At 36.6% G+C, this 25,180-nt stretch overlaps 2 protein-coding genes across 2 annotated transcripts in view; both read left to right on the top strand.

Annotated features, from left to right (window-relative positions):
• Positions 1-25,180, top strand: part of LOC135947359 (Ig-like and fibronectin type-III domain-containing protein 1) — a 138,181-nt gene that overhangs the window by 86,433 nt on the left and 26,568 nt on the right. Inside the window, exons 4-13 of the mRNA XM_065496183.1 lie at positions 3,613-3,726; positions 5,877-6,101; positions 7,953-8,114; positions 9,132-9,367; positions 10,208-10,437; positions 11,888-12,100; positions 12,733-13,120; positions 14,943-15,122; positions 21,442-21,574; positions 22,951-23,114. Coding sequence (XP_065352255.1) covers positions 3,613-3,726; positions 5,877-6,101; positions 7,953-8,114; positions 9,132-9,367; positions 10,208-10,437; positions 11,888-12,100; positions 12,733-13,120; positions 14,943-15,122; positions 21,442-21,574; positions 22,951-23,114 — 2,045 coding nt within the window. The remainder of the gene's footprint in view (positions 1-3,612; positions 3,727-5,876; positions 6,102-7,952; positions 8,115-9,131; positions 9,368-10,207; positions 10,438-11,887; positions 12,101-12,732; positions 13,121-14,942; positions 15,123-21,441; positions 21,575-22,950; positions 23,115-25,180) is intronic.
• tun (tungus) overlaps positions 1-25,180 on the top strand; it is a 153,715-nt gene that overhangs the window by 48,872 nt on the left and 79,663 nt on the right. The gene's annotated exons all lie outside the window — the stretch shown is intronic.

The following is a 25,180-nucleotide window of genomic DNA, read 5'->3' on the forward strand; positions in this document are numbered from 1 at the left end:
AGAGGCGTGCCGACCTAATAATTCAATTCCCGCATATTTTGTTACATTTTCATTAGCCTTATGTGCCATCTAACGGTCGATTCACCAATTACTGGGATAATCAGCTGCTCCTAAAGAAATTACCACAAAATTAATCATTTATTTTCAACATTTTTCAACAAAGTGAACAAATAAATAGGCATGGAAGGCTTGAATATCGAAAATCAAGTACACGAAATTCATATTTCACCTTTGTAAACTAATTTCGCAATGTTAGGAGCAGTTTTGTCATCTTTATATATGAAAAAAAGATGAAATTTTTGGGCAAATTTGATTTTTTACAGCAAATTAATGTCTTTGTCTCTTTTTCTCTCGTGAAACCAATCGGTCTTTTTTCTCCCAAACTGTCAGCTCATTAATTTCAGTATTTAAATACAATTCCATCTCAATTTGGTTATTTAGATACAATAAATAAAGCGGCAATCATCCGTTAAGATAAAGAAGTTTTGGGGTGTCCTCACCCGCGAAATGGGCCTAATGGGAGCAATAAACTGAGCCTGGGGGTGCACCGAAATTGGCATTCGCGAAAAGCTAGGGCGACTCTCAGCTCAGCAGCCGCCTGTACAACGACTACAACGTGTGTGCGCACGGTCGATTTCCCAATCGCAAATAAAAGCGACGTCGCGCCGCCGCCGCCGGCGTTTTATTTACAATCAAATGCAGCATGTCGGCCAATAAAAGTGAAGGCAGAGGGCGAATCAATCGGGTAAAGTCAATGCGTCGTAAATAAATTTTATATATAAAGCGTTTACCGGCGGGCCCAACCCCCCAACCCCCACCCCTGAACAAATACAAACATCGTGTCGCCAATTTGCCCGAAAAGCGATTGTTAAACGTGCCCGACGTGTCGCTGGCCGGGATTTCAAATTTGACAGCGCGCACACACACGAATTCGGGCTGTTTGTGTTTGTTGTTTGCTCGGCCCACCTCTATCGGCGCAGTGGCCAATTTTATTGCTGCTTTTAATTGGAGGGCGGCAAAGGATTACAGGATTTGAATGTCAATCTCCTTTTTATTACATTTGAAGGATAAAAAGGTTTTTTCCGCGTTAATTCTCAGTTGATTCGCTTTCTGGGAATATTTCAAAGCTTATATTGACACTTGGATATGACCTACTAAAAATTTATTTGTGTACAAATGTTCATAATAATTATTGCTGTGGATTTTTGACGATCGATTCTATTTCTTTCTGAGCTTCTAATTGATGCGGGACTATCAAATTCGATTTTGAGCCATTTAAATCATATTTTAAACCATCTAAAAAAATACTAAACTGACTGGAAGCCAAAGAAAAACACATATTTTCCTTTCCGCGCTTGGTAGTTTTGCTCTTATTTAGTGACATAATTTAGTCTGGTAGTTTTAATATTATTTTTTTCTGGCGAAACGGTCTTCCCCTTTATGCCTCTTAAAAACTGTCAGAACTGTCATTTTTCATTTCTATTTTCCTGCTAAACATTTTTAAACATCTTTGCAAGGTGGAAAAGATAAAATAAGAAGTCAAAAACACCTATGTAATTAAGGTTAGGGTATGATTAATTCAAATGATTCTCAAAATTTATGAAAATCACTCTTCATTTACGATATTAATTTTTGTAAGAGATAATATGATAAGCATTTCTTCAAATTCTTTTTTTAATAATATTTCCCTCTAAAAATTCCGAGTTATTTTTAGTAAAAATACTCAATTTTGATAGAAACGAGTAAAATTAAAAAAAATTGATATAATAACCCTTTCAATAGTTTTACATTATTATAAAAAGCTAAATAAATAACAAATAACATTTAAAATCTTTTTAATTTAAAAAAATAATATATGTGTATATTTTTAATTTTATATATCAAATAAATAACTGGCTTCAAACAAACCTAGCACGTTAATAAAATTGAATCTTCAACCTTCGCACCCAGGATAAGTGCAAATATGATTCTTATTACAAAGTGTATTGGACAAAATATAGCACCAACGGAAAAGAACAAATTAGTGAGTTAATTCAGCATTGAGTAGCAAGAGCGAAACGCCGCGCGTATATTATTCTAAGATGAGGTGCTCCTAAAGGACACGATTATTGTGTTTAAATATCTGTTAGAAGACCAATATTTTTACTGTTGCCAGAAAATGTCAAAATTCTTACACTTTAGAGTATGTATTTTAAAACGTTTCAATAAAATAATGCACGACCTTACTGTAATTTAAGCTGTTTGAAAATAAAACTAAAATTGTACATGTTTTTAAATATATTTTGTTGCTGTTGCCAGAAAATGACAAAAAAATTTACACTTTAGGCTCTCTTTATAACGTTTCAATGAAATGCACGTAATTTAAACTGTTGCAAATATATAACTAAAATGGTCGGCAATTCAATAAATCAAAAGTTAAAAAAATAACTCAACATCTGATGATTCTGGCTCGAAAGCGATCGTTTTGGTCTGAAATACAGACCAAAAAGTAAGGACATTTTCAACGGAAAATTACATCTATTCTTTTGAATATTTTTCAAGCCAAACGCTCATAATTTGACATTTCCAGGAAAGGTTTTTATTTTGTAAATATGGTCAAGCAAATTTAAAAATGTTGAAAATAAATTTACGGCCATTGAAATAACCAAAAATATTCAATTCGGAGCATTTTTGCAGTAAAATGTACTTTATAGAATCAATTCAAGAGTTGATTGGTAAAATTTAAATATTTTTTAAATAAAATTAACGTGAATTAGGGTGCTAAATATTAGTCGGTTCATTTCACACCTTTCCGATTTAAATGGCAACTGCGCAAACAATCTATCTTTTAAAGAAAAAACGATAAACATAAGTTAAATAAAAATTAAAATAAAAGTGTATTTTTCTACGCAGATTTTACCGAAAATAAATAAAAACTGACGAAAATGTGGTTTAAAATAACAACGAAGACAACTTTGGCATCGATTAAACATAATTCCCGGATAAAGAATTCCATAAAAATTAAATTGTGAGTTTTACTCGGACTCTCCAGATGACTAAAACGGCTTTCAGTACCTGTTTTTCGTCGGTATATAGATTTTTAAATGGAAATCGAGTTTCTAGATGTCTTAGACGACTTTAAGTTTGGTGGAAATTGCGTAATTGGTGCTCAATTTAAACATTTTGTGAAGATTGGAAGCTCAGAAAAAATATTCAAGCGTCTAAAATCATGATAAATATATCTTTTCATATAAATTCGTTAAGCACTCACCATTATTTGTTTACTATATGTAAATATAATCTTAAAATAGCAGCAGTTAATAGTCTTTCTAGAAGCGTGAATGATGCGTTGGCAGCAGACTCTCAAGAAGTTTCTAAACGCGCACATACACATTGAGCCTCTCCAACCTCCAACTGCTCTCTGTGTCTGCCGGCGCAGATAATTTGCTTTTAACGACTATCCAAAGAGTGCGGCAAACACACTACTTGCTTTTGCCACCCCCGCAGTAATGCCTCCCTCCCACCCTCTTTAACTGCCGGGCCCGATTCAAAATATAAATGGCTCTTGGCCTGCTGTGTATAATTCGCACTGCTGGGGTCTGCTGATTAATGCGTCTTTGTTGCTTTTCGCAGAGGGAACGCACTCCGTATTGGTTATCCGAGACGTGCAGCCCTCCGACGCCGGCCTGTACGCGTGCGAGGTGTCCAAGCAGCAGGGCCAGTTCAGATCCTTCCACGTGCTCAATGGTGAGTGAGTCTTCCGTCCGTCCGTCCGTCTTTCTCTCCCTCTTGAACGCCGCCGCAACAAATAATTCGGACGCAATCAAAGAGAGTGAAAGCGAATCGCCGTGGAAACGGATATACTTCCTTTCACCGCCCTGTTTGTGTGTGTGTGCCACTGACAGCGGATCACAATTCGATTTCGGACCGCTGTTGCGCCGAAATGGCCGATCTCAAGACTTATTTTTGATCTGCTTAAATAAGACCGTCTTTGACGAGGTTTCTGAGCACACCAATCGATTCCTGAGGGTCGAATTAGGCAAAGAGGATATTTTTTCCGTTAAAAAAGTGCAGCGAAGGCTGAGAACTTTTTTCCCGCCAAAACTATATGAACTGCGCAAGCGTGAGAGCTGGCTGGGTGTAACAAAGAAGTCATTCGTACAGGCGGTCTCGTCTGCAAGTGCTCAAAGCAGCTCTGACGCATGCGCAGTTCTCGCATTCAAATTGTTTTGGCGGGAAAAAACGGTTCGCACGTCGCGCTGCACTTTTTGGTCGGAAAAAATGTCAAATTTACTTAATGTGACCCTCAGAAATCGATTGGTGTGCTCAGAAACTTCGTTATAGACGGTCTTTAACCCTTTTTTGACTTAATTTATTATTGTAGTATTTTTCCCAAGTGCTGTGATGGTCCAATTCCAGTTAATGGGAAAGAAATATACATAATTTTAAATTAATGTGATATATCAATTGGATTATTGAATTTTTTAAGTAAAAAGTATTGTCTTAAAATTTAATTTTACTGTTTTAATCCTTGTTTTGAGTATCTTGAGATTTGTAATTTATAGCTATGAAATATTTAAACTATTTCTTTTAAATTTAATTTTGTTTTCTATGAAATAATATAATGTAATAGCAAAAACTTATATTTATTAAAAGTGTTTTATTGTTGGAGTAAAAACACGTTAAAATTAAATTTTTAAATTTACTGAATTGCTGTATGATGCGATGTCAAATCATTTTTAAAAATTACTGTACGTATGATGCCAATATGTCATGGTTATGTTGCCTGATCCATATTCAAACCACGATCTTAATTATAATTTAACTAAAAGTCATAAAATTTCGTCAAATCCATAAATTTCCAAAAAATTTCAATTCATTTTGTGTGTAATTGGTCATTTAGAAGATTCCTAACTGTTATTTCGACTGTGTTGTTAGTTGCCAACAGATGGAACCTCAGCTAATTCACAATTTTGGAGGGCTTTACTTTTACATTTCAATCTGTTGCTTCGAACCGCAAAACAAAAAACGAAGTACAATTTTCTTGTTAACATTATTTAATATAGTTTCGAATGCAAAGAGCTGGAATCGCATTATTTTCCTCTGAAATGCGCATTATCAGGATTCGGCTGTAACTCATATCGCTGTAAAATTACATAAAGATGGTGTTCTGACTTTAAGTGGCTTCCAAAAATGATTTCTAAATCGTTAAAAATCATTCATGGATTTTACTGTACTAAAATGAAGTCAGTTTATCAATTTTTTATCCTCAAAAATCAGTTTTATGTTAAAAAATACAGCCTTTTAATTAAATTTTTCTCTCTAAAATCTGCAAAATTACTAATCAAAGCTTTAAGAAACTACTCCTTCGAAATATAAAAAAATTGAAACCATTTTGTATGTAAATTTTCCCCTTTCTAAATCTAAATTGCTCCAGCAGCGACCTCGTTCTCGTTTTGCAAGCGCCCCGCGAGTGAATCGTTATTTTCTAATCACAATTGCGGTTCTCCCCTGCCTCCGCCTCTTCCCCCTTTTGCACCGCTTGCAATGCATTCAATCGTGTCTGCACAAACACGCCACCGACATCAATCAATTCGGCGTCGTTTCCCACGATGTGTGTATGTTCTCGAAAGCAGTTATTGAATCACACAGCCGTGATCAAGTTGTGTGTGTGTGTTGCTGCCAATGCTACCGATGTCTGCTCTGGATACTTCTTAAATGGGATAAAAATTGATCCTGCCTCTCCAACGGCAAGAGCAGGGTGTTCGCTCACTCGATTTCTATCTGTTTCTTTTTTTCTCTCTCTGTCACCGTCGATGCTGGGGATAAAAAAAAACTAAAAACGTGCCTCTCATGGCCTGGCCGTTCGCACTAAATGGCATTGTTTGTTTATGCAGTGTCGGAAGTGGCGCCTTCCGAGAGGGAAAAGGACGGCTCGTATGTGACGCCGGTGCCAACGCAGGACATGTCCAGGCACAACTTCACCTCGTGCTGCGACGCGGCCGGCGTGCCCAAGAACTGCCTCGGCTTCTGCAGCCTCGGCAACATCGTCAAGGGAAACACCGGCGAGGACGTGCAGAACTGCAATGAACACCATGCCCAGATTTTCAACTGCATGGCTGGTGAGTGGAAAAGTTATAAAACTTAAAAAAGGGACAAAAATTAATATATAACTAATCAATTTTACGTAGATTTTTAATTCGTGATGTAGTCTCAAAAATTAAATTTAAATAAAATTGATTTTTAGTTCATTTAATATCAATACTAGTTAAAAATAAAATTACGGCTGTTAAAGACTTACTGAATCCACATTTTTTATATCCTAATCGATTTCTGGGAGTCGGAATAGGGGGAGTAAATAATTATTTCGATCTAAAATTGTTTTTTGACATTTAAAAAGACGCCCAAATTAAAACACACGTTGCTTTGGCGCGCAAAACGTTTGAATTTTTTTGTCACCACTGCGCAAGCGTCGCCCCTCTGACGTCAAAGCTCTCTCAGCTGCCAATTCCAAGCACGAAGCAAAGCTGTGACGTCAGAGGGGTGACGCATGCGCAGTAGCGACCAAAAGATTCAAACATTTTGCGCGCCAAAGCAACGTGCGTTTTGCTTTGCGCCGTTTCTCGCAGGTCACAAAACATTTTTCGACCGGAAAAATTAATTTTCTCCCCTATTTCGACCCTAAGGAATCGATTAAAACCAACAAAATGATTTCCTCTCTTTCCTAATTTGGAGTAAAACATAAAAATATAATTCATCTTCGATCTGGAGGCTTTATATTTGAAATAGAAGACGTCTTTTATTAAATCACCCATCAGAGAGCTGCAAAATCTCAATCTGTCACAAAATTAAAAAAATCCGTGCTGCATCAACTAGTGGAAAAGTGTCAAATGGCGCGCCCTTCCAGCTTCCAGCCGATTGCACACGTGCAACAATACAATGGCGGGTGGCGGCTGTCAGGCACGTGGCGAATTTCGGATGGCTCTTCTTGTGTCCCGAATCGGATGATCACATTGACTTGCACGAGCCCTTATTGGAAATTCGCTGTCTGACGGCTTTCGAGCAGCAGAATCAGCTCTGTCATTTTTTCCACGGAACTGCGCGCCGAGTCCATTAGCTCTCAGGCGGACGAAGAATCACGGCAGCAGCCACTCGAGCAGCAACGAAGCAGGAATTAATCCGCCAATTTTTCCGCACCGCCGCTCCCGAAAGGGGAATATAAATCCAATATTCTAATAGAACACGTAATTGCGTCCTTAAGTGCATCTCGCTCACTCGCTCGCTTCGCTCGCTGCTCGACTCGGAGAATTACAAATTTAAAAAAAATGAGAGTAGTAAGGTTATTATTCAAAAGCTCAGATTCATGCGATGCGTAAGTATGGCATCGGCTGGGATTTACTCCACGATGGAAATATGTTAGTTAAGCGATTTTAAACCAAATATAATTAATTAAAGACTGTCTTTGACGAGGTTTCTGAGCACACCAATCGATTCCTGAGGGTCGAATTTGGTAAAGTGGATTTTTCTCCGACCAAAAAGTGCAGCGCGACCTGCGAACATTTTTTTCCCGCCAAAACAATATGAATGTGAGAAGTGCGCATGCGTCAGAGCAGGCTGGATGTGCCAAAGAAGTCATTCGTACAGGTGGTAGCCCTGCAAGTGCTCAAACCAGCTCTCACGCATGCGCACAATTAATCAGTTGCCCGCTATTAGACGCCATCTTTAATCTGACCGGTGAGAACCAATTATAATGAGCATCCAGCCCCCGTTGTTAAAAAGTGTTTAAAAATTAAAAATTGTAATTTATCATCAATGTAATTACGTTTAGTTTTAAAAAATTTTATAAATCAATAGAAATACAATTTTTATGAGTTATATTTCATGTCAAATTTGAAATTTAACTATTTTTCTAATAAAAATCAATGTCCTGAACTCATTTAAATTAGAAATTCGTGACTTTTAATTGTCCTCAGACGGCCGGGACCACACTGCGTGCTGCGCGAAGGAAGGCGTGATCGACCTGTGCATCGACGTGTGTCGCGGAGACTACACGCCCAGCACGGACAAAATCAAAACTCACTACTCGTGTGACGCATACACCGAAAGGGCCTTGGCGTGTATCGCCAAGGGAGTCGGTAAGTTGAAATTGCGTCTCACCTTTCGCGCCAGACGATCATTTGCACGTGCACGCTCCTTGCGCGACAAGGACATTTCGGGCATGCTCTTTGCAGAACATCAGACCCTCTTGTAACTGTATATTATCTGATATTTTCTCGTACATTGATCTATCGAGTGGAGTCGAGTTCTGGAAACCCTTAATTGAGTGTTTGTCCAGGAAAGAGGAAAGGTACACACGATCTGGCAGGGGTCTAAGGGATCTAAATGAATTTTTTATAGCGAAACTAGGCCCTACTTTACCGAAAATGTGGGCTCTATGAGTCTTGAATTTTCTTCTAGTGATTTTTTTTATTTAAAAAATAATATTAAATGAAAAGTGAACCATTAACTGACCAATTTTGTATTTTCTTCTGACCAAAAGTGCCCAAAATCCAGTTCAAATTTTACGGTTACGCCCTCTTTTTTGAGCAAAAGAAATTAATTGCTTCCGGGGTGAGACAAATTATGAAAATTTTATTGTGAGAAGATAAATAATAGTACTTTTGAGTCTTGAAAGGCATTTTTTATTTTATCAAAAATTGCAGATTTTCGAAAGGGGTGTGTGTTTTGCCTGATTAAAATTCACCAGTTGATAGTAGCGTCAAAAACTGCCTAAATTCAGAAAGCTGATTAAATTTACAGTTTTTTTCCTATCTAGCAAATTTTTCTCAAATTTAGGATTTTTGCACAAAATTAATCTGAAAATTTCAACTGGCCGTTAGACAACCTGTAAAATATTTTTGGTTAAAATCAAAACACCCAAAATTAAGCTAATTTATTTGAAAATATTTTTTTTCTTCATAAATCGAATTCGATCTAGAAAAAAATTTAGCGCTGTCGGAGACAATAAATTCTGTATCGGCTGTGCTGTCGGGCTGTCAGCCACACTCTGCCCAAAAAGGCTGCTACATGGTACATGGGGGGAGCCGGGCCAACGCTTTTCCATTCCGTTTGCCGAACGATTGATTGGATGGACGTATATGGAATGGTTGCAGAAATCCTGCCGAGCGTGCCGCGCTTCGTCAGAGTGGAGCCGCTGTCGGAACACACGCTACAGGTGTCCTGGCGCTTTCCGCAGCACAACTCCGACTCGGTCACGCAGTACGAGATAAGCGTGCAACACGTCACCGCCTTCAACCCGCCCGTTAGCTCCACCGAGAGCGACATTGCCGACCTCGCGGCCCTCTCCACCCCTGCCTCAACGCAGGGACCGTTCGCCCTCAAAATCAAAGTAGGAATCAAACTCATTTATTCTAGTTTAAATTTTAAAGTTCATTTTTTATAAAGTCGGAGCATAATTTGTAGACAGAAGTTTCGAATCTGTGAAGAAAAGTCCTATTTAAAATTAACGTCTCTTTTTCTTTTAGATTTGATTGGATATTAATTTAAAGTAACATAAATATAACATAAATTTGAACACTAAATTCATTCAATTTTAATCTGTTTCGTAGAGTTTTGCCTAGAGAAAATAAAATTTACCCATATGAGAAATAAAAATCATAATTAAAACCAACCATTTTCAGAAACAAGATGAAATTATTATCTTTAAATTTTCATTGTAGGAAATTTTCATAATTATAAATAATATAAAAAATGCTATAATTTAAACATTTATATATTTTGTTTAAAATAATTTTTATGCTTTTCAGTGTTAATTTATTTTAGCGGGGTCCAGATGTGCGATAAAATTGGTTCGCACTGCGCAGATGCAAGATGGCGACTGCATGTGTGAAACAAAAAGCTCTCTTTGGATTGCCGTACGAGTTTCAAGAGTTTGTTTTTACGATCAAAAGACACAATTACTACATTTTTGTCACAATATTGACCAAAACTTGCTTCTTTTCGCGCATTTTCACGTGTGACCGTTTTTTCGCGCCATACTCCACTGGACGCCATATCTGCGCGTCGCACGAATCTGGCCCCCGCTGATTAATTTCTAATTTGCAATTTTCTCAGATTCGTGCCTGTCCTGCCAGCGTTAATTCTATACATGGGTCTAACTTAAATCTTAAAATTATCTTCCAAAAGAGAATGAATTAAACAAAAATTAATTTGAGAAAAATTCATGAAGGTTCCAGGCACGTACAACTCGAGTCTGGTCAGTTCCCTGAGCGCGTTCAGCATGTACGAGGTGGCGGTGACGGCGTTCAACAGGCACGGAAAGAGTCTGCCCTCGCCTGCCATTCGAACCCTGACCCTGGTGCCTGGCCAGAAGAAGCACAGGACGACGACCGTCGACCCTGCGCCGGCACTGCCGGAAACGCTTAAATGCTGCGAGGAGGAACACAAGATTCCGTTAAAGTAAGGAAAATTTATGTTTTAAAATATTTGTAATTAAATAAAAATCACTCAAAACCAAGTAGTTCCCTTGTTTTACCCCTTTTTCAATTTTTCTCTATGATTATGAATAAATTTATAAATGCAATTCACCATTTGCATAAATGTTCGAAGCTGCCAACAGATGGCGCCACCGTAGACTTTCGATTTTAAGGCACTTCCGCTGCGATTTCAGACTCAATCTAGCTATTTTGCTTTTTTTAATTAATTTGCTATTTTTTGACGTGCTGAAAACCAAAATCGGTTCAGCCAATCGCCGTAGAATCGTGAAAAACTATTTTTTGAAATAAAAAAATCTTTTCCAACGTTTCTACGGCGAATGGTTGAACCGATTTTGGTTTTCAGCACGTCAAAAAAAATTAAATTAATTAAAAAAAAGCAAAATAGCTAGATTTAGTTTGAAATCGCAGCGGAAATGCCTTAAAACCGATTATAACAAAATTTTTAAGAAAGTCTGTGGTTGCACCATCTGTTGGCGCCTTCAATAACTAAGGGTTTATGCAACTGGTCAATTGCAAATGAAAATTTCTTCTTCACCAGGAGAAAATAGCGATAAATTTTTAATAAGAAAAAATGTTTTAACTGTTGATTTTGAGAGAAATTCGTTTAGCGGTTCGGTTTAAAAAATCAGAATGCAAAGAAATTATTTATTGTAAAGTCTATATAATAGAAGCTTCAAAAATAAAAAATATTAAGTTTAACCATTGTTTTATTTTCTTTCATGCTCAATTTTTTAAGTTCTTATCTATATAAAAATTTTGAATTCATTTTTGGTGTTGCAATAAAGACTTTCAAAATTGCAATTATCTCTCCTGAAATGCACCACTCATTAAATTATTTAGACAATGCAAAAGTAGCTCTGCGAATTGGAAAAAAATATCAAAATACGCTAAATCCCAATGTGAATTTCTGTTAAAACAATACGAATTACTGATTTCACTTGAAAAATAAATATTTATAAATGAATTGCAATTTTTTTCACAAAATAAATTGGAGCTTAAATAAATTGACGAAACAAAATAAATTAAAAAACCAAATTTATACACGAAAATCTCTGAAAATTTTTAAAGCTTAATTTAATTTACAAATAAAAGTACAGCTTGTAATATTTTTTTATTGGCTCAAAATATCTTAGTATTAAATTTAAATTTACTGGCAGGGCACAAAATGCGCCGTCATTTGAACAGAGCGAGCGCAGAGTGCAGAAATAAAACGGCAACCGGTGTCGCTGATCTGCATACCCACAGTTGCGAGGTATTAAAAAAAAAGGAAAATTCCACCTGCTTGCCATGCACTCGTCCTAATTTACTCGAGCGCAATTTTCATAAAATGCAGAATGACACTCGACCTGCCAGAGCACGAACTAAAATGCTAATTTTCAGCCAGATGTTAGTTTTCAATTTGTGTGCTGCAGATGTGCACGGAGTCTGTGCGGCCCTGGCGTGGAATCGACTCAGGCTCTGGAAGAACTGTACTCGTGTGCAAAGTACACGAAGCAGGCGTTGACCTGCCTCAACGGCGGCGAGGACCACTCGGCCTGCTGCAGGGCCAGGGGCATGGATTTGGTGTGCGCAGACCTTTGCAGAGGTGCCATCGAGAATACTACTCTTAACTACACGCATATGAGGTAATATTTTGCTGTTCTTTTAATTCAATTAAAAAATACATAGTATAAACTAGAAATTTTTATTCTAGAAATTTATTAATATATATTTATATTAAATGATTATGTTTATATTTGATTAATTTAATTTAAAAACCACGATTTTCTTAATTTATTTTAATTTAAATTTAAAAAAAAAATACATCATTTGCTCTATCAAAAAATCAGAAACATACAAATGTGATTGAGAATTTTAAAAGTTAGGTTTCAAATATAAATTTGCATGTGGATCAATGGTAATTAATTTTAATAGTTATATTTCTGAATTCTATCTTCAAATCATAGATGGTTAATATATTTATAAATTTGTATGTAGAGCTAGATAAATTAACATCATTCATAGAGACTTATTCTTATCATAATTTGAGGCACAAGGCACAATATTATGCATTTCTCTGGCGGCGCTATTGAATGCGAAATTATTCAGAACGCTCATCATAAAATTATAATTTGCAACAATCATTATTTAAAATTATTTACATGCCCTTTTTTCCACATCAAAAATTAAAAAAAAAATATTTAATCCCCATCAAAATAAAGCTCTTGATTTGATTCTTTTAAATTTATTATTCCTCTTTTTTATATAAAAAAATCAGGTGCATCTCGTACGTGGACGTGTACAAGTCGTGCATGCTGCAAGGGTACGCGTTGCTGCCGAGCGAGCCTCTGGACATCCAGGTGAGCAACGTCAAGCACGACCTGGCCATCCTGACCTGGTCGGAGCCGGAAGTGTTTCCTGCCTCGGGCAAATACTTCGTGGTCCACTACCGCGAGGTGAACGAGTCGGCGCCGCCCGGCGTCAACCAGCGCTTCTTCTACAATAGTTTCGAGACGCACGGGTCGCCGTTCCTCATCTTGAACCTGGCGCCTGACACCAGGTACGAGGCCTACGTCGAGCCGGTCAATGTTTACGGCTTCGGCGAGCCCAGCCAGAGAGTCGTCTTCACCACCCTGACGCAGAGCAAGGAGGAACAGATCGATAAGGTGTGTTTCTTTCATTTATTTTGGAATATTTTTACCAAGAAGTACGAAATTTTTAAAAATCCACCGTTTTCTTGTCATTTTGAAGGCTGTTTTTTTAAATTATCTGCGTTATTTTCTGTAGTGAGGTAAAATAATAACTTTTTAATTTGATTTATGAAAATGTTAACGATCGCGGATTTTAATTTGCTGAGCATGGTGAATTGTAGATTTGTTTTTACTTCCTGATATTTAATATAATTGTGTCACACACTTTTTATGAATTCTAAACGAGAGCAATTAACCTGCCGCCAGAAGAAAAATAAACATCATTGCCTTTGAGGAGCTGTGATTTCCACTAAATTTATTTAATTAGTAGATCTAGTATACCGCCAGTAATTTTAAATTTGCAATATGTTTAACAATACTTCAATTTTAAAATAAATCTAGAAATAAAATTCAAATTAAAGGACAAATTTTTTGTGTTTTCATATTTTAAATTATTTTAATTGCGTTAAAAGCTCTATTTGGATTTTCGCACGAGTGTCAAGAATTTGTTTTTGCGATCCAAAAGGATCAATTAATACAAAAAATGCAAACTATGTCGCAATTTTGACGAAAACTTGCTCCTTTTCGCGCATTTTCATGTGACATTTTCGCGTGTTACTCCACCGGAACTGCAAATTTTCCAAACAATTTTCGACCAAAAAAAATATATGTGATTTAAGCAATCTAATAAAAGGAATTTTTAACTGTTTCTTAATTGTGACAAAAAAGATTATAAAATAAATGACAGAATTTCAAACGTTTGATGCCGAAAATTACCAAGGTTTTCGCTCGAAGGGAAAAAAGCCTTTGGCGTGCAGACTTGACCCAATTAGCCGCACATCAGGATTGATTGATGATGTTGACCCCCGGTGGCCGCTGCTATAGGCAATATTAATAATGTGTGCACGGCAAACAGATCGGCTGTTTGGGCAAGACGAGTGTTATTAAAGTTAATTGCCTCGGGTGGCGTGCTGCGACCGATGAAAAATTCAGCTCCCTCCACTTATGGCGATTTTTCAGCGGCGCGGTCAATTAATCGCGATGGCCGGGCATCCGGGCCATTGGCACGGATTAAAAATTGATGAGAAACCCCCAACGACTAATTTTGATGAGGGTGCGCCAAAGCGTTTCTGATAAAGAGGGAAGTGAGTGCTGCAATGGAACATTTTTATTTAAAATTGCTAAAAATGCTCATCAATAAACTAAAATTTCGAATATTTTTGTTGTTTTTTCTTTACTAACAGCTGATTAGCCCCGTAATTGGCGAATCGACCGTTAGATGGCACATCAGGCCAATGGAAATGTAACAAAATACGCGGGAATGAAATTATTAGATCGGCACGCCTCTTTTTCGACGCTTCTGATTGGCCGCTGGACTGTCTCCTGATTGGCCGCCATTATTTCGACGCCATATTGACTTCTGACCGGTGGGAACCAACACAGATTGCTACCCGGGCTCCCGGTGGGAATTAGGACTGCGCAGAAGGTTTTAATTTCGGTCACGCATGCGCAGTGATGCGTTTTGGCTTCTCAGCGAGATGAAGAAGCGATCTGAACATACTGCGCATGCTTAAGATGCGCACAAGTTTACTGCGCAGCTTCAAAATGGGCGAATATCCAAACAAATATAAATTTCGACGCAATATTGACTTCTGACCGGCAGGAACCAACGGAAATCGCAAACCGGCCCCCGGTTTTTTTTTGATAAATTAATAAACTTAAATGAAAATAAAATTTTCTACTTCTCGCAGTACAAAAAAACTCATTTCAACGCAATTTGTGTGTTTTATAATTCCAGGAGGAGTCGTACAACGTGTACAACATGAGTGAGTGCTGCAAGTCTGCTGGTCTGAGCGCCTTGTGTCAGCCGCTGTGCAGCTACAACTTGAGCATCAACGATCTGCACGTGTTGTCGGTGGTGTGCGCCACTTCGTTCCACACGCTGCTGCGCTGCGGCGCCGGCGGCCGCAACCACGAGGTACGTGTCCACCCGCCGTCCACCCGCCGCCGCCGATTTATGGCTTAATCGCGACCCAAACCATTAGCTGACTCCAGATTAATCGCGCGAATTAGCGGATAATTGCGCGTGTGGCGTGCCGAGCGACAAATCATGCTTGCATCTGTCGGTGGGCAGTGCGGTCAGCGCTTCATCCACCGCAAACCCTCACACGCACTGATTATATAAGTACACGAGTGTATGCGAATCGATTTTTGTTTCTCCCTTGGGTGTCAACGATTCAAATTTAAATTATCAGGGATTGCGTTAATTAGTAGGTAATTATAGAGCAGAATTAATCTCTTTTGGCATTTGACACCAATTTTGTGACATTTTGAGATGAAAAATGTTCCAATCTATTCCTGAGGTTTGAAATAGGTTGAGTTATTAATTTTTCCAATCGAAAACTGTTTTGTGACGTGCAAGTAGAGGCTCACGTTGATTTGAAGCGTAAAACGTTTGAATCTTTTGTTCGCTACTGCGCAAGCGTCTCCCCTCTGACGTCACAGCCATGCTTCGTGCTTGGTATTGGCAGCTGAGAGAGCTGTGACGTCAGAGGGGTGACGCATGCGCAGTAGTGAACAAAAGGTTTGAACGTTTTGCGCGCCAAAGCAACGTGCGTTTTGCTTTGCGTCATTTCTCGCAAGTCGCAAAACATTTTTCGAATGGAAAAAATATTTATTCCACCTATTTTTACCCCGAGGAATTGATTGGAATTTTAAAAAATGCAGGATAGTGGTTCTTTAACCTTTGGAGCAAAAACCGAAAAGAGAAAATTAGTGACGAAATCCATACAACAATTGCCAGGCTCAAAATATCATCCTTTGTGATGCAAAGTTAATTTAAATGATTGAAATTTTAGTTTTTCTAACATTTGCCTGACGGCTTTCCTAATCAAAATTTTATTCGTGCGCTTATTTCTTTCTTTTAGTCTCTTTTGAAGAAAATAATTTTACCTTTTGTTATTACACCTCTAAAATCTCGCATTTCATTTGGAGAGGCCAGAAGAGTAAAAAATATTGCATTTTTTACGACTCTGCCCTTTAGAACACGAGAATAAGCCTTGAAAATATTAGCTGAACTGATTACCACCCTCAAGTTAAAAAATAATTAATTTGATACGCCAGATTTTTTAATTCTTTAGCACCAAATTTAGTAATTATCTTTTAAATTTAAAGAAACTGCCATTATTGGGTGAGTCTTGGTCAAGTGTAAAATAATTTTTTACTAGTTTAGTACTTATTTCCATAACAGAGTTATTTTGCTTTATAGATTTTATCAAGGGGATGATATTGGTGGGGGTGAGCACCTCTAAAAATCTTCAGTTCGTTAGGGGTGGTTAGTACGAGGGTAACGGTGGAAAATTTTAACAAATTTGACGCATTTACTCCAAATTAACAATGAAAAATTTACAAAAAAAAATCGCGTTTGTCGTTTCAAAACCAAACTCTCAAAAACAAAAGCTCAATTTCCATTCAATTTCACACGTTCCTTAAAAGACAAGGAAAAAAATTTGACCGTTTAGCAAGTTTTCCAGGAATTTTCTATCATGTTCAAAGCATTTCTCAGAATTTTTTTATTGTTTTGTCGGAAAAGAAAAACAAAATATTTCTAATTGACTTAAAAAGCGATAAAAGTGTCTACTTGAACGCAATAAAACTCGCGGCGCCTGAAAACCGATTCTTGGACGCGGTCACCCCGCGGATTAATGGGAGGAAATTTCCATTCTGTGTATCGCGCGTAATGTGATTTTTATGTTATCGGTCGGAAAGCCATAAAGCCGGCGTAAAATCTGCTCTCGTCCGGCCGCACACATACACAGAACACACGACGCCGCTGTAAAAGTGAAGCAGCAGCGGCCAGTTCTACACTTTATACACATTTCGTTTTGCGCGCACCTTAACGCCGCTGGTAATTCAAATTTTATGTCCTGCTCTCGTTCGGCACCTTGATTGATGGCGCCCCTGATGGAAAATCACGCCTCTTGACACACCCAATCCATCTTCCAGACAATTTCAAACCCCATCGGAGCCCTTCGGCCGAGCAATTAAGGCATTCCGCACGTGCTTTAGCGAATTTCCGCAAGGACCCTCTAATAGCAAATTTGTTTGCCAAATCTCGCTTTTCCTCTCGGTATAAAATTATTTTGTCTGGAAATTTTTACCAAAATCATTTGGCTGTGAATTTAATAATACGTTCTTAAGACAATATTGGAAAAGAAATATAAAAAAGCAAATTTTTCGAGTTTTAGCATCCTAGCTTTCCATCAAAACAAACAAAGGTTAATTTATTCCATGTAGGAGATTTGATTGAATTTGGATAACATCTTAATTGTCTTCCTTTTATTATTTATTAAACTTGTTTGTATTTTTGATTCACTAAATTTAAAATTTATTTGAAATTAATCCGCAGATATTTGTTTTCAGATTGTTAAAAGTGCTCAAAATTGTAGGAAAATTCAATCTAAAACATCAGAGTTTAACACAAACAAAAGGCGCTGAGATTTTTATGCTTTTTCTAACAACGAAAATTGAATCATGGAGAAATTTATGGACACTAAATCTTCTAATTTTATTATTTGGTGGTAGAGCACCTATATATTGAGGCTCGTAATTTATTCTGCCAAAAGAGCGAAGCCACAACACCAACCATCGAGAAACTTACGAAAAAAATGTAGCAATTATCAGAATGGAAATTGTAAATTTTAATTATAAAAATTTCTCACTATTATTGCGTTCCCTGGCGAGCAGCTGCTTGCGTCGTTCAATTTAATCCGGGAAACGATGCTAAATTCATCGTAAAAAGCAACTTTAGCTTTCTCCATTTATTTGGAAAGCCGTTAAACGCAAAACAAGTGTCGCGCGCGCTGCACCGGAAGAATTTCGATTGCTGGGAGAGCGCGACGGAAAAGTTTGAATTCGCGCTAAAAAGAAAAAAACTTGGAATGGTCGATTTGCGCGCGACAAGCGATGTGTCCTTTTTGATTTACTGCCGGCGCACGTCCGGATCCGATAGAAATTATCCGGGCGGGTTCAAGTGCCCAACTATACCCTGCCCTCGTGCAGAGTAAGTCGTAAATTTCTTTTCAAAGTGTGCGTTCGCTCACCTATACGAAATTCGGCTCGCGTTCACTTCGAGAAAGGCCTGAATCAATAATCGCTTTTGCCGCTATGCTCACTCCAATGAACCATTAATCCACTCATTCGTCGCCAAATAAAAATAAATTATAAAATTTAAATGCTGATTTAGAGCTTTAATTTTAATCAATTTATACATTTATTATTTTAGAACTAAAATATATAATTCACAGTGAAATTTAAAATTGTAATGTCTCATCTAAGCTAATCGACATTTTATTATTTTTAATATCAAGATTAAATTAACACTAAATCAGAATTTGCGTGATATGAGTTTCCTATATTTACCACAGCACCTTCTAAATGAGAAATACTTAGTTAAAATATTTTTTATAAATTAATTGGTCCCATGATTAGTGTCTCAGTGTGTCACCGGAAGCGAAATACAAACTAATGAATGACACCAGGCCTTTTTCACGAGTTCATCACGCTCTGGTTACCGCGGAGCACATTCCAGACCAATCAACAATCAATATTCTACGAGTGTTTGAATGCTCACCCTCTACTCAGTGGTCGTATTCAGGACAGAATTTTCTTTTAAAAATATTAACAGCCTGGAATTCACAAGTTGTATAAGTGTTTGAAGCCGCCAACAGATGGTGCCACCGTATACTTCAGTAATAAATTTAATTTTAATTTACTTCCGCTGTGATTTCAGACTCAATCCTGCCACTGTGCTTTCTTCGCTTAATTTTCTCTCCTTTGATGAGCTGAAAACCAAAATTGGTTCAACCAATCGCCGTAGAATCGTGAAAAACTACTTTTTAAAGTATAAAATATTTTCCAACGATTCTACGGCGATTGGCTTAACTGATTTTGGTTTTCAGCACGTCAAAAGAAAGCATATTAAGTGAAAAACGCACAGCAGAAGGATTGAGTCTGAAATCGCGTCGGAAGTGCCTAAAAATTAAATTTACCAATAAATTATACAGTGGCACCATCTGTTCGTGGCTTCGAACACTAAGAGTTTAAGCAACTGGTGAATGATTTTATCCAATCTGGAATTTGTAATTTGTTTCGAGCTTTTTCCTGGTTGCGAAATGAAGAAAAATAATGGATCGAATTTGATTGAATAGAATTTGTTTTGGAGGTAAAAATCTTACAAAATATAACAAATTTTTAAAGCAGAAAAGAATTTTCATATTTTTTCATTTGTGGAAATATCAATTATTTCTTTTGAAACTTTTTTAAACTGCTAAAAAAAAGAATTTCTATAAATTATCCTCCCTTAGTCCTGGACAAAACTGCAAGCGAGCTCCTTTTTAATGATCCAATGGCGACCGAGGCATAAATGCATAACTCACAGGAGAACACTGCCAGGGCGGACCGGGATTTGGGTCCATTATTCGAGGAACAATCCCGGCGCAATGAGCCGTTTCGCGCAATCAAAGTTCGACCATTCAAGAACGCGTCCAAGATGGGACTTTGCGTCGAGTTTTTTGCCGTATGCCGCAAAGAGTGGATGGTCGGGACGGCTAAGTTTCTCAGTCGCGGCGCAGCAGCAGCAATTTATCGGCCACTTGGCCTTTCGTAATGACCCCTGTATATCCGATTCAGTCCGTAATTCGGGCAAAGTGAGAGCCACAAGTGCGTCTGCGGAGGCGAACTATTTCGGACCACCACTTCAGCGGCTTCTATGCGAATGCCAGCAAATCTTACTTGAATGATAAAATAAAAGGACTGCGAATTTTGGACAAATGATAAATTTACGACCACAGACCACATGTATATATGAATGTCTATTAGACGACTACCAAGTTAGTTTTATTTCCTTTGTTTAAATAATTAATGATTTTATTATTATCATAGGCTGCGCATAACATATTGGATGAAAAAACTATTTCAAATAATACACCTTAAATTAAAAATGACACTTCTAAATATATAACATAAAATAAAAAATGTCATTATTTAAAATAAAGTTGTTTTTCCAAAATCAATTTAAAGAGTTTTTTAATTTATAATAAAAATTTTGAAATCTACTTTTTGTCACTGTGAAATTGACAGTTGTAATGTCTCATTAAAGGTTATTTTCAATTTCTACATTTTATTCAAACAAAAGTAGAATCTGCTAAATGTTTCGTTCTCTAGTGGACGCAGTTTAATGTTCTTAAGAGATACATTAAATTTCCTGAAATAATATCGATAGTTGACCAGCAGCTTGAATGTTATAGATTTGTAGTAGGAATTTATTTTTTCAAAGAAATTTAGAATTGGCATTTATTTTTAACTTTTTTATTTATTAATAGCGATATTTTGTTTTTTATTATATTTAAAAAATTTTGTTTGATATCGAAAACAGTATTTGAAAATATTTTTATATTGTAACATTTTATGCGCTAGCTCATAAAAATAATAAAAATGTAAGTTATTTAAACTGAAGTAATGCGATACACCTCAACAAATTATCTTTAAAAATATGTCTTTTCGACTAGCTCTGAGTCTTCTGATCGCTGCTCTTTTCGTTTACCATCCAGGAAAAAACTAATCCTAATTCCTAACATGAAAAGCCCAAAAATTTAACAAACTACAAATTATAGAAAATATTAGTTATTACTATAATTATAAAAAATAAGTATCAATAGAAAACAGCAGATAACAATTTTTAAATTGCTCTAAATGGGTGATTGAACTTTTCTAATTATATATTTTTGCATTGGCAGCGTCCTAAATGCGTCCAGGAATTATTAAATTGTATTAAAATTGAGTGGATTAGAACAATATCTAGATTTCTTTACCAGCGGACAAAAAAATGAGTTTAAAATTCAATTTTCCAGCCTTTTAGCGAACCGTGCATTAAAACAAGCCGCATATTTGATGAAAGCTCTCTCATCCGGTGCAAATGGAATATGAAATGCATTCATATTCGTTTCGTAATGATAATCCGGTGTAATTCTCGTCTGAATCTACGCCGGAAAGTGGAAAAAGCAGGGCAGGGCGTCCATTTGCCGACTCATTATAAATACGGGACGGGACAGATTCTGCCTTTTTCCAGTTAATTAGTCAGAGAGGATGAAGTGTGCTGCATGGATGCAGAAATATCTTTTTCCTTTTAATGAGATTATGCACAGCGCGTAGGCATGCCCCTCGTTATCCGTGAAATGTGATTAAAACTTTGTTTCTCCGTGCGGAATTGAATTTCTTTCTTGTTGCTCTTTTTGCAGCCGTGTTGCCAGCGCCGCGGAGTTCCCCCCAAATGTCTGAGTCTGTGTCTGGGAGTCGTTGATAACACCGTGACAGAAACAGCCAAGGCCTGCCAGCAGTACACCGGAAACATTCTGCAGTGCTTTGAAGATGGTGAGTAATTTCACAACTGACAAACAGGGGAGTTATTTTTCACTAGATTTAAAATGGAATAATGATACAACTTGACTTTTTATTAAAAAAAAAGATATCACATGAAAAGTTAATCTTAACCGACCCATTTTTATTATGCTTCTCACCAAAATCAATTTATTCGAATTTTACCGGTTACGCCCTCTTTTTTGAGCAAAGGAATTTAATTAATTGCTTCCGGGGTGAGAAAAATTATGAAAATTAAACTGTGAGAAGATAAAAAATAGTGCTTTTGAGTCTTGAAAGTTATTTTTTATTTTTTCAAAAATTGCAGATTTTCGAAAGGGGTGTGTGTTTGGCCTGATTAAAATTCAGCAGTTTTAAGTAGCGTCAAAAACTGCCTAAATTCAGAAAGCTGATTAAATTTCCAGTTTTTTTCCAATTGAGGATATTTTTCTATATTTATTATTTTCGCACGAAATTCGTCTGAAAATTTCAACTGGCCGTTAGAGAACCTTAAAAATTCCCTGAGAAAAATCAAAATACCCAAAATTAAGTTAATTTAGTTTAATCGAGGATCATCGAAAAGCGACAACGGGAAAGTGTTGGCCAATCAGATGGTTTTTGCAATTTTTTTCTGAAATTTCCTGCGATTGATTATGTTTTCTCACATGTTTTGGAACGTTCTGATCGAGATGTATCTAATAGTGTGAGACTTTCTTCAGGAAAATGCGTAAATTCAGTGAAAATCGCGATTGAAAAATTCCTTTGAGAAATCTCCATTTAAAACAATGCAATTTTGAGGACGATTTTCTCGAAAACCTATTTATATTTTTAACTGTATATGATCTTTATGTGTTAAAGATTATGCGGGAAAATCAATTATCATTTTACTTTATTAATCTAGGAAAAATTAACGTTATAGATTTTAGTTTAAAACATAATACAAAACGACTGTAAACGAATATGTGTTTATAAATTTAAAGTCAAAAGTATTCATGTAATTATTGAATTAAATTTTTTAAATATTTAAGAATAATTTTTATTATTATATATAAATCCTTATTTTGTATTTGACTACGTTATTAAAAAAATTAATAAATAATTTTGCTGGAACTTGGGTATATCATATTTTCATCACTAAAACTAAGAGATATATTAAATGGTGGCTTACTAATATTGTTAGAAGATTCAACACTGAATAGAATAAATGAAAAGTAAAACTTTTCCAATGATAAAACGATTAAAAAATGTCATGTTTCGTCATTAATTTCAGACAAAATAAATGACACATCAATTTTAACTCCCTAATTTCAAGACACGTACAATTATGCTTTTTTCTGTCTTATTGGACAAACATCAGTTTTTTAAATAATTTTTTCCGATTTTTGTCGCAGGAGTGGGCACTCTTCCCGGCGCAGTGCGAGAGTTGCATTTGGTACAGATGACGAACCACTCTGTGAGTCTGATCTGGGAGCAGCCAGCGGAACACGACGGCCCCGAGCCGACGGGTTACGAGGTGCACTACTTCGCAGAAAACGACACCGACGCTAGGACCAAGGTTTGTCCCCCAATTTTTATATATAAAAATATAAAATACACTTTTCCGTCCGTCCGGCGCGTTTCTCGGCAACGAGCGAGCGAGGGACACGTTAATGTTGATGGAAAGTATCAGCTGCTGCGAGATTAGGCGCTGCTTTTTGATGGCTCGCATTATTTTCCAGGGGCGACACACGCACTTCTTTTTTTTCCTCCCCCGCTAAAGGAGCAGGGGAGGAAATTGATTGGAAAATTCTCATAATGTGTAACGCGATAAGAAGAGTTTTCAGGGCAGGGCGTGTTTCTGCCTTGTTTCGCCGTCGCCCGCATGAATGAAGACGTCAATAATATCGGTTGGCTGGATATTGGCTTTTCAGCCAGATAGATAACGAGATTGCTCTCCAGTCTCCATTCTCCACCCCGCGTCCGCTCTCATACTCAGCGTATGTTGTATATTACGCCTTCCCTGCGCCGCCGGTACTTAAGGCTTGAGTGCACCTCATTTTTGCCTCTTTCCATTTTCACAGATGGTCAATTATTATTTGTAAAATAATATAAAGCACATGTTTTAACTTACAATTATGAATTGTAATTGTAAATATAGTAACTTAAAAATTATTAAATTTAGCAATTGACCAGTTGCATAAACCCTTAGTTATTAAAACCGCCAACAGATGGCGCAACCACAGACTTTCTTAAAAATTTTGTTTTAAGCGGTTTTAAGGCATTTCCGCTGCGATTTCAGACTCAATCTAGCTATTTGGCTTTTTTAATTAATTTGCTAATTTTTGACGTGCTGAAAACCAAAATCGGTTCAGCCATTCGCCGTAGAAACGTTGGAAAATATTTTTTTTATTCCAAAATATAGTTTTTCACGATTCTACGGCGATTGGCTGAACCGATTTTGGTTTTCAGCACGTCAAAAATTAGCAAATTAATTAAAAAAGCCAAATAGCTAGATTGAGTCTGAAATCGCAGCGGAAGTGCCTTAAAATCGAAAGTCTACGGTGGCGCCATCTGTTAATTGGCGGCTTCGAACACTTAGGGTTTATGCAACTGGTGAATTACTAATTTTTTCGTAATTTTTGTTAAATACTATTAAGAAATAAGTTCATTGTTTTTTTATTATCTCTTCATTTTGAAAGTAAAATTTTAATTATTTTAGTTTTATCTTAGAAAAAAGTAGGTCATCCTCACTCATTCTCAGTGGTTGCAATTTGCATAAATATTATCACTGTTGGCTTATGAATCAGTGAAAATAATTAAATAATTTTAACAAAATACTGAATTGACAATGTTCACATCATCCTGATCCCATGAATTGCAAATAGAACATAATGATTACATCTTCTTTGTTAATTGTGATGACATTATGTAAAAAGTTATTGTCTTTTTCTAAGAAACGATCCCTAAACGATTATAATTAGGAAGAAAACGATATAAAATAGCAGATATTTTATTTGGAGCCAGTCTTTTTGGATTTGAAAAGGAAATTATTGTTTCTTTTGATTTTATAGCAAAAATTATTTAAAAATTCGGTCCTATTTAATATTAATATTAACTGAAAATTGGTAGAGCGCCAAATTTTCCAAGGTTGCAGTTTGAATGGCTCAGAAATTCGGCTCATCAAGCAGCGAGCTCTGCCTCCTCATTGTAAATTCACGATTTATTTCGCAATTTAGGGAATTTTCCCTCATAATTCGCACACCATTGGATAGACCGCGACGAGAGAAATTAAAATCAAGCAACAAAATCATTGAATATTACGAGAATTTTTCAAAATCTGATATTTAGATATGTTTATTAGTCCTAATTGAATTATTTATCATTGTTGAGATGAACTGTATAATGCATTGGAATTCAGTTAAAGCCAAAATTTACCTGATTGTGAGTAGCAGCGTAATTTTGTTTAGAAAATTGGCTGAAAAGTTATCACTGTCTCCTTACTATCCTATTTTATTTCACAATAAAGAGTTTCCCTAAAAGATTTCACACGCTGTTGGACAGATCTCGACGAGATTAATCGAAATCTGCCAAAAAAATGTGGTCCAAGCGCTAGAAATTCAGGAAAAAATTGAAAAATTTGAA

This window comes from Cloeon dipterum, chromosome X (genome assembly GCF_949628265.1).
Source record: "Cloeon dipterum chromosome X, ieCloDipt1.1, whole genome shotgun sequence".
Taxonomy (NCBI): Eukaryota; Metazoa; Arthropoda; class Insecta; order Ephemeroptera; family Baetidae; genus Cloeon; species Cloeon dipterum.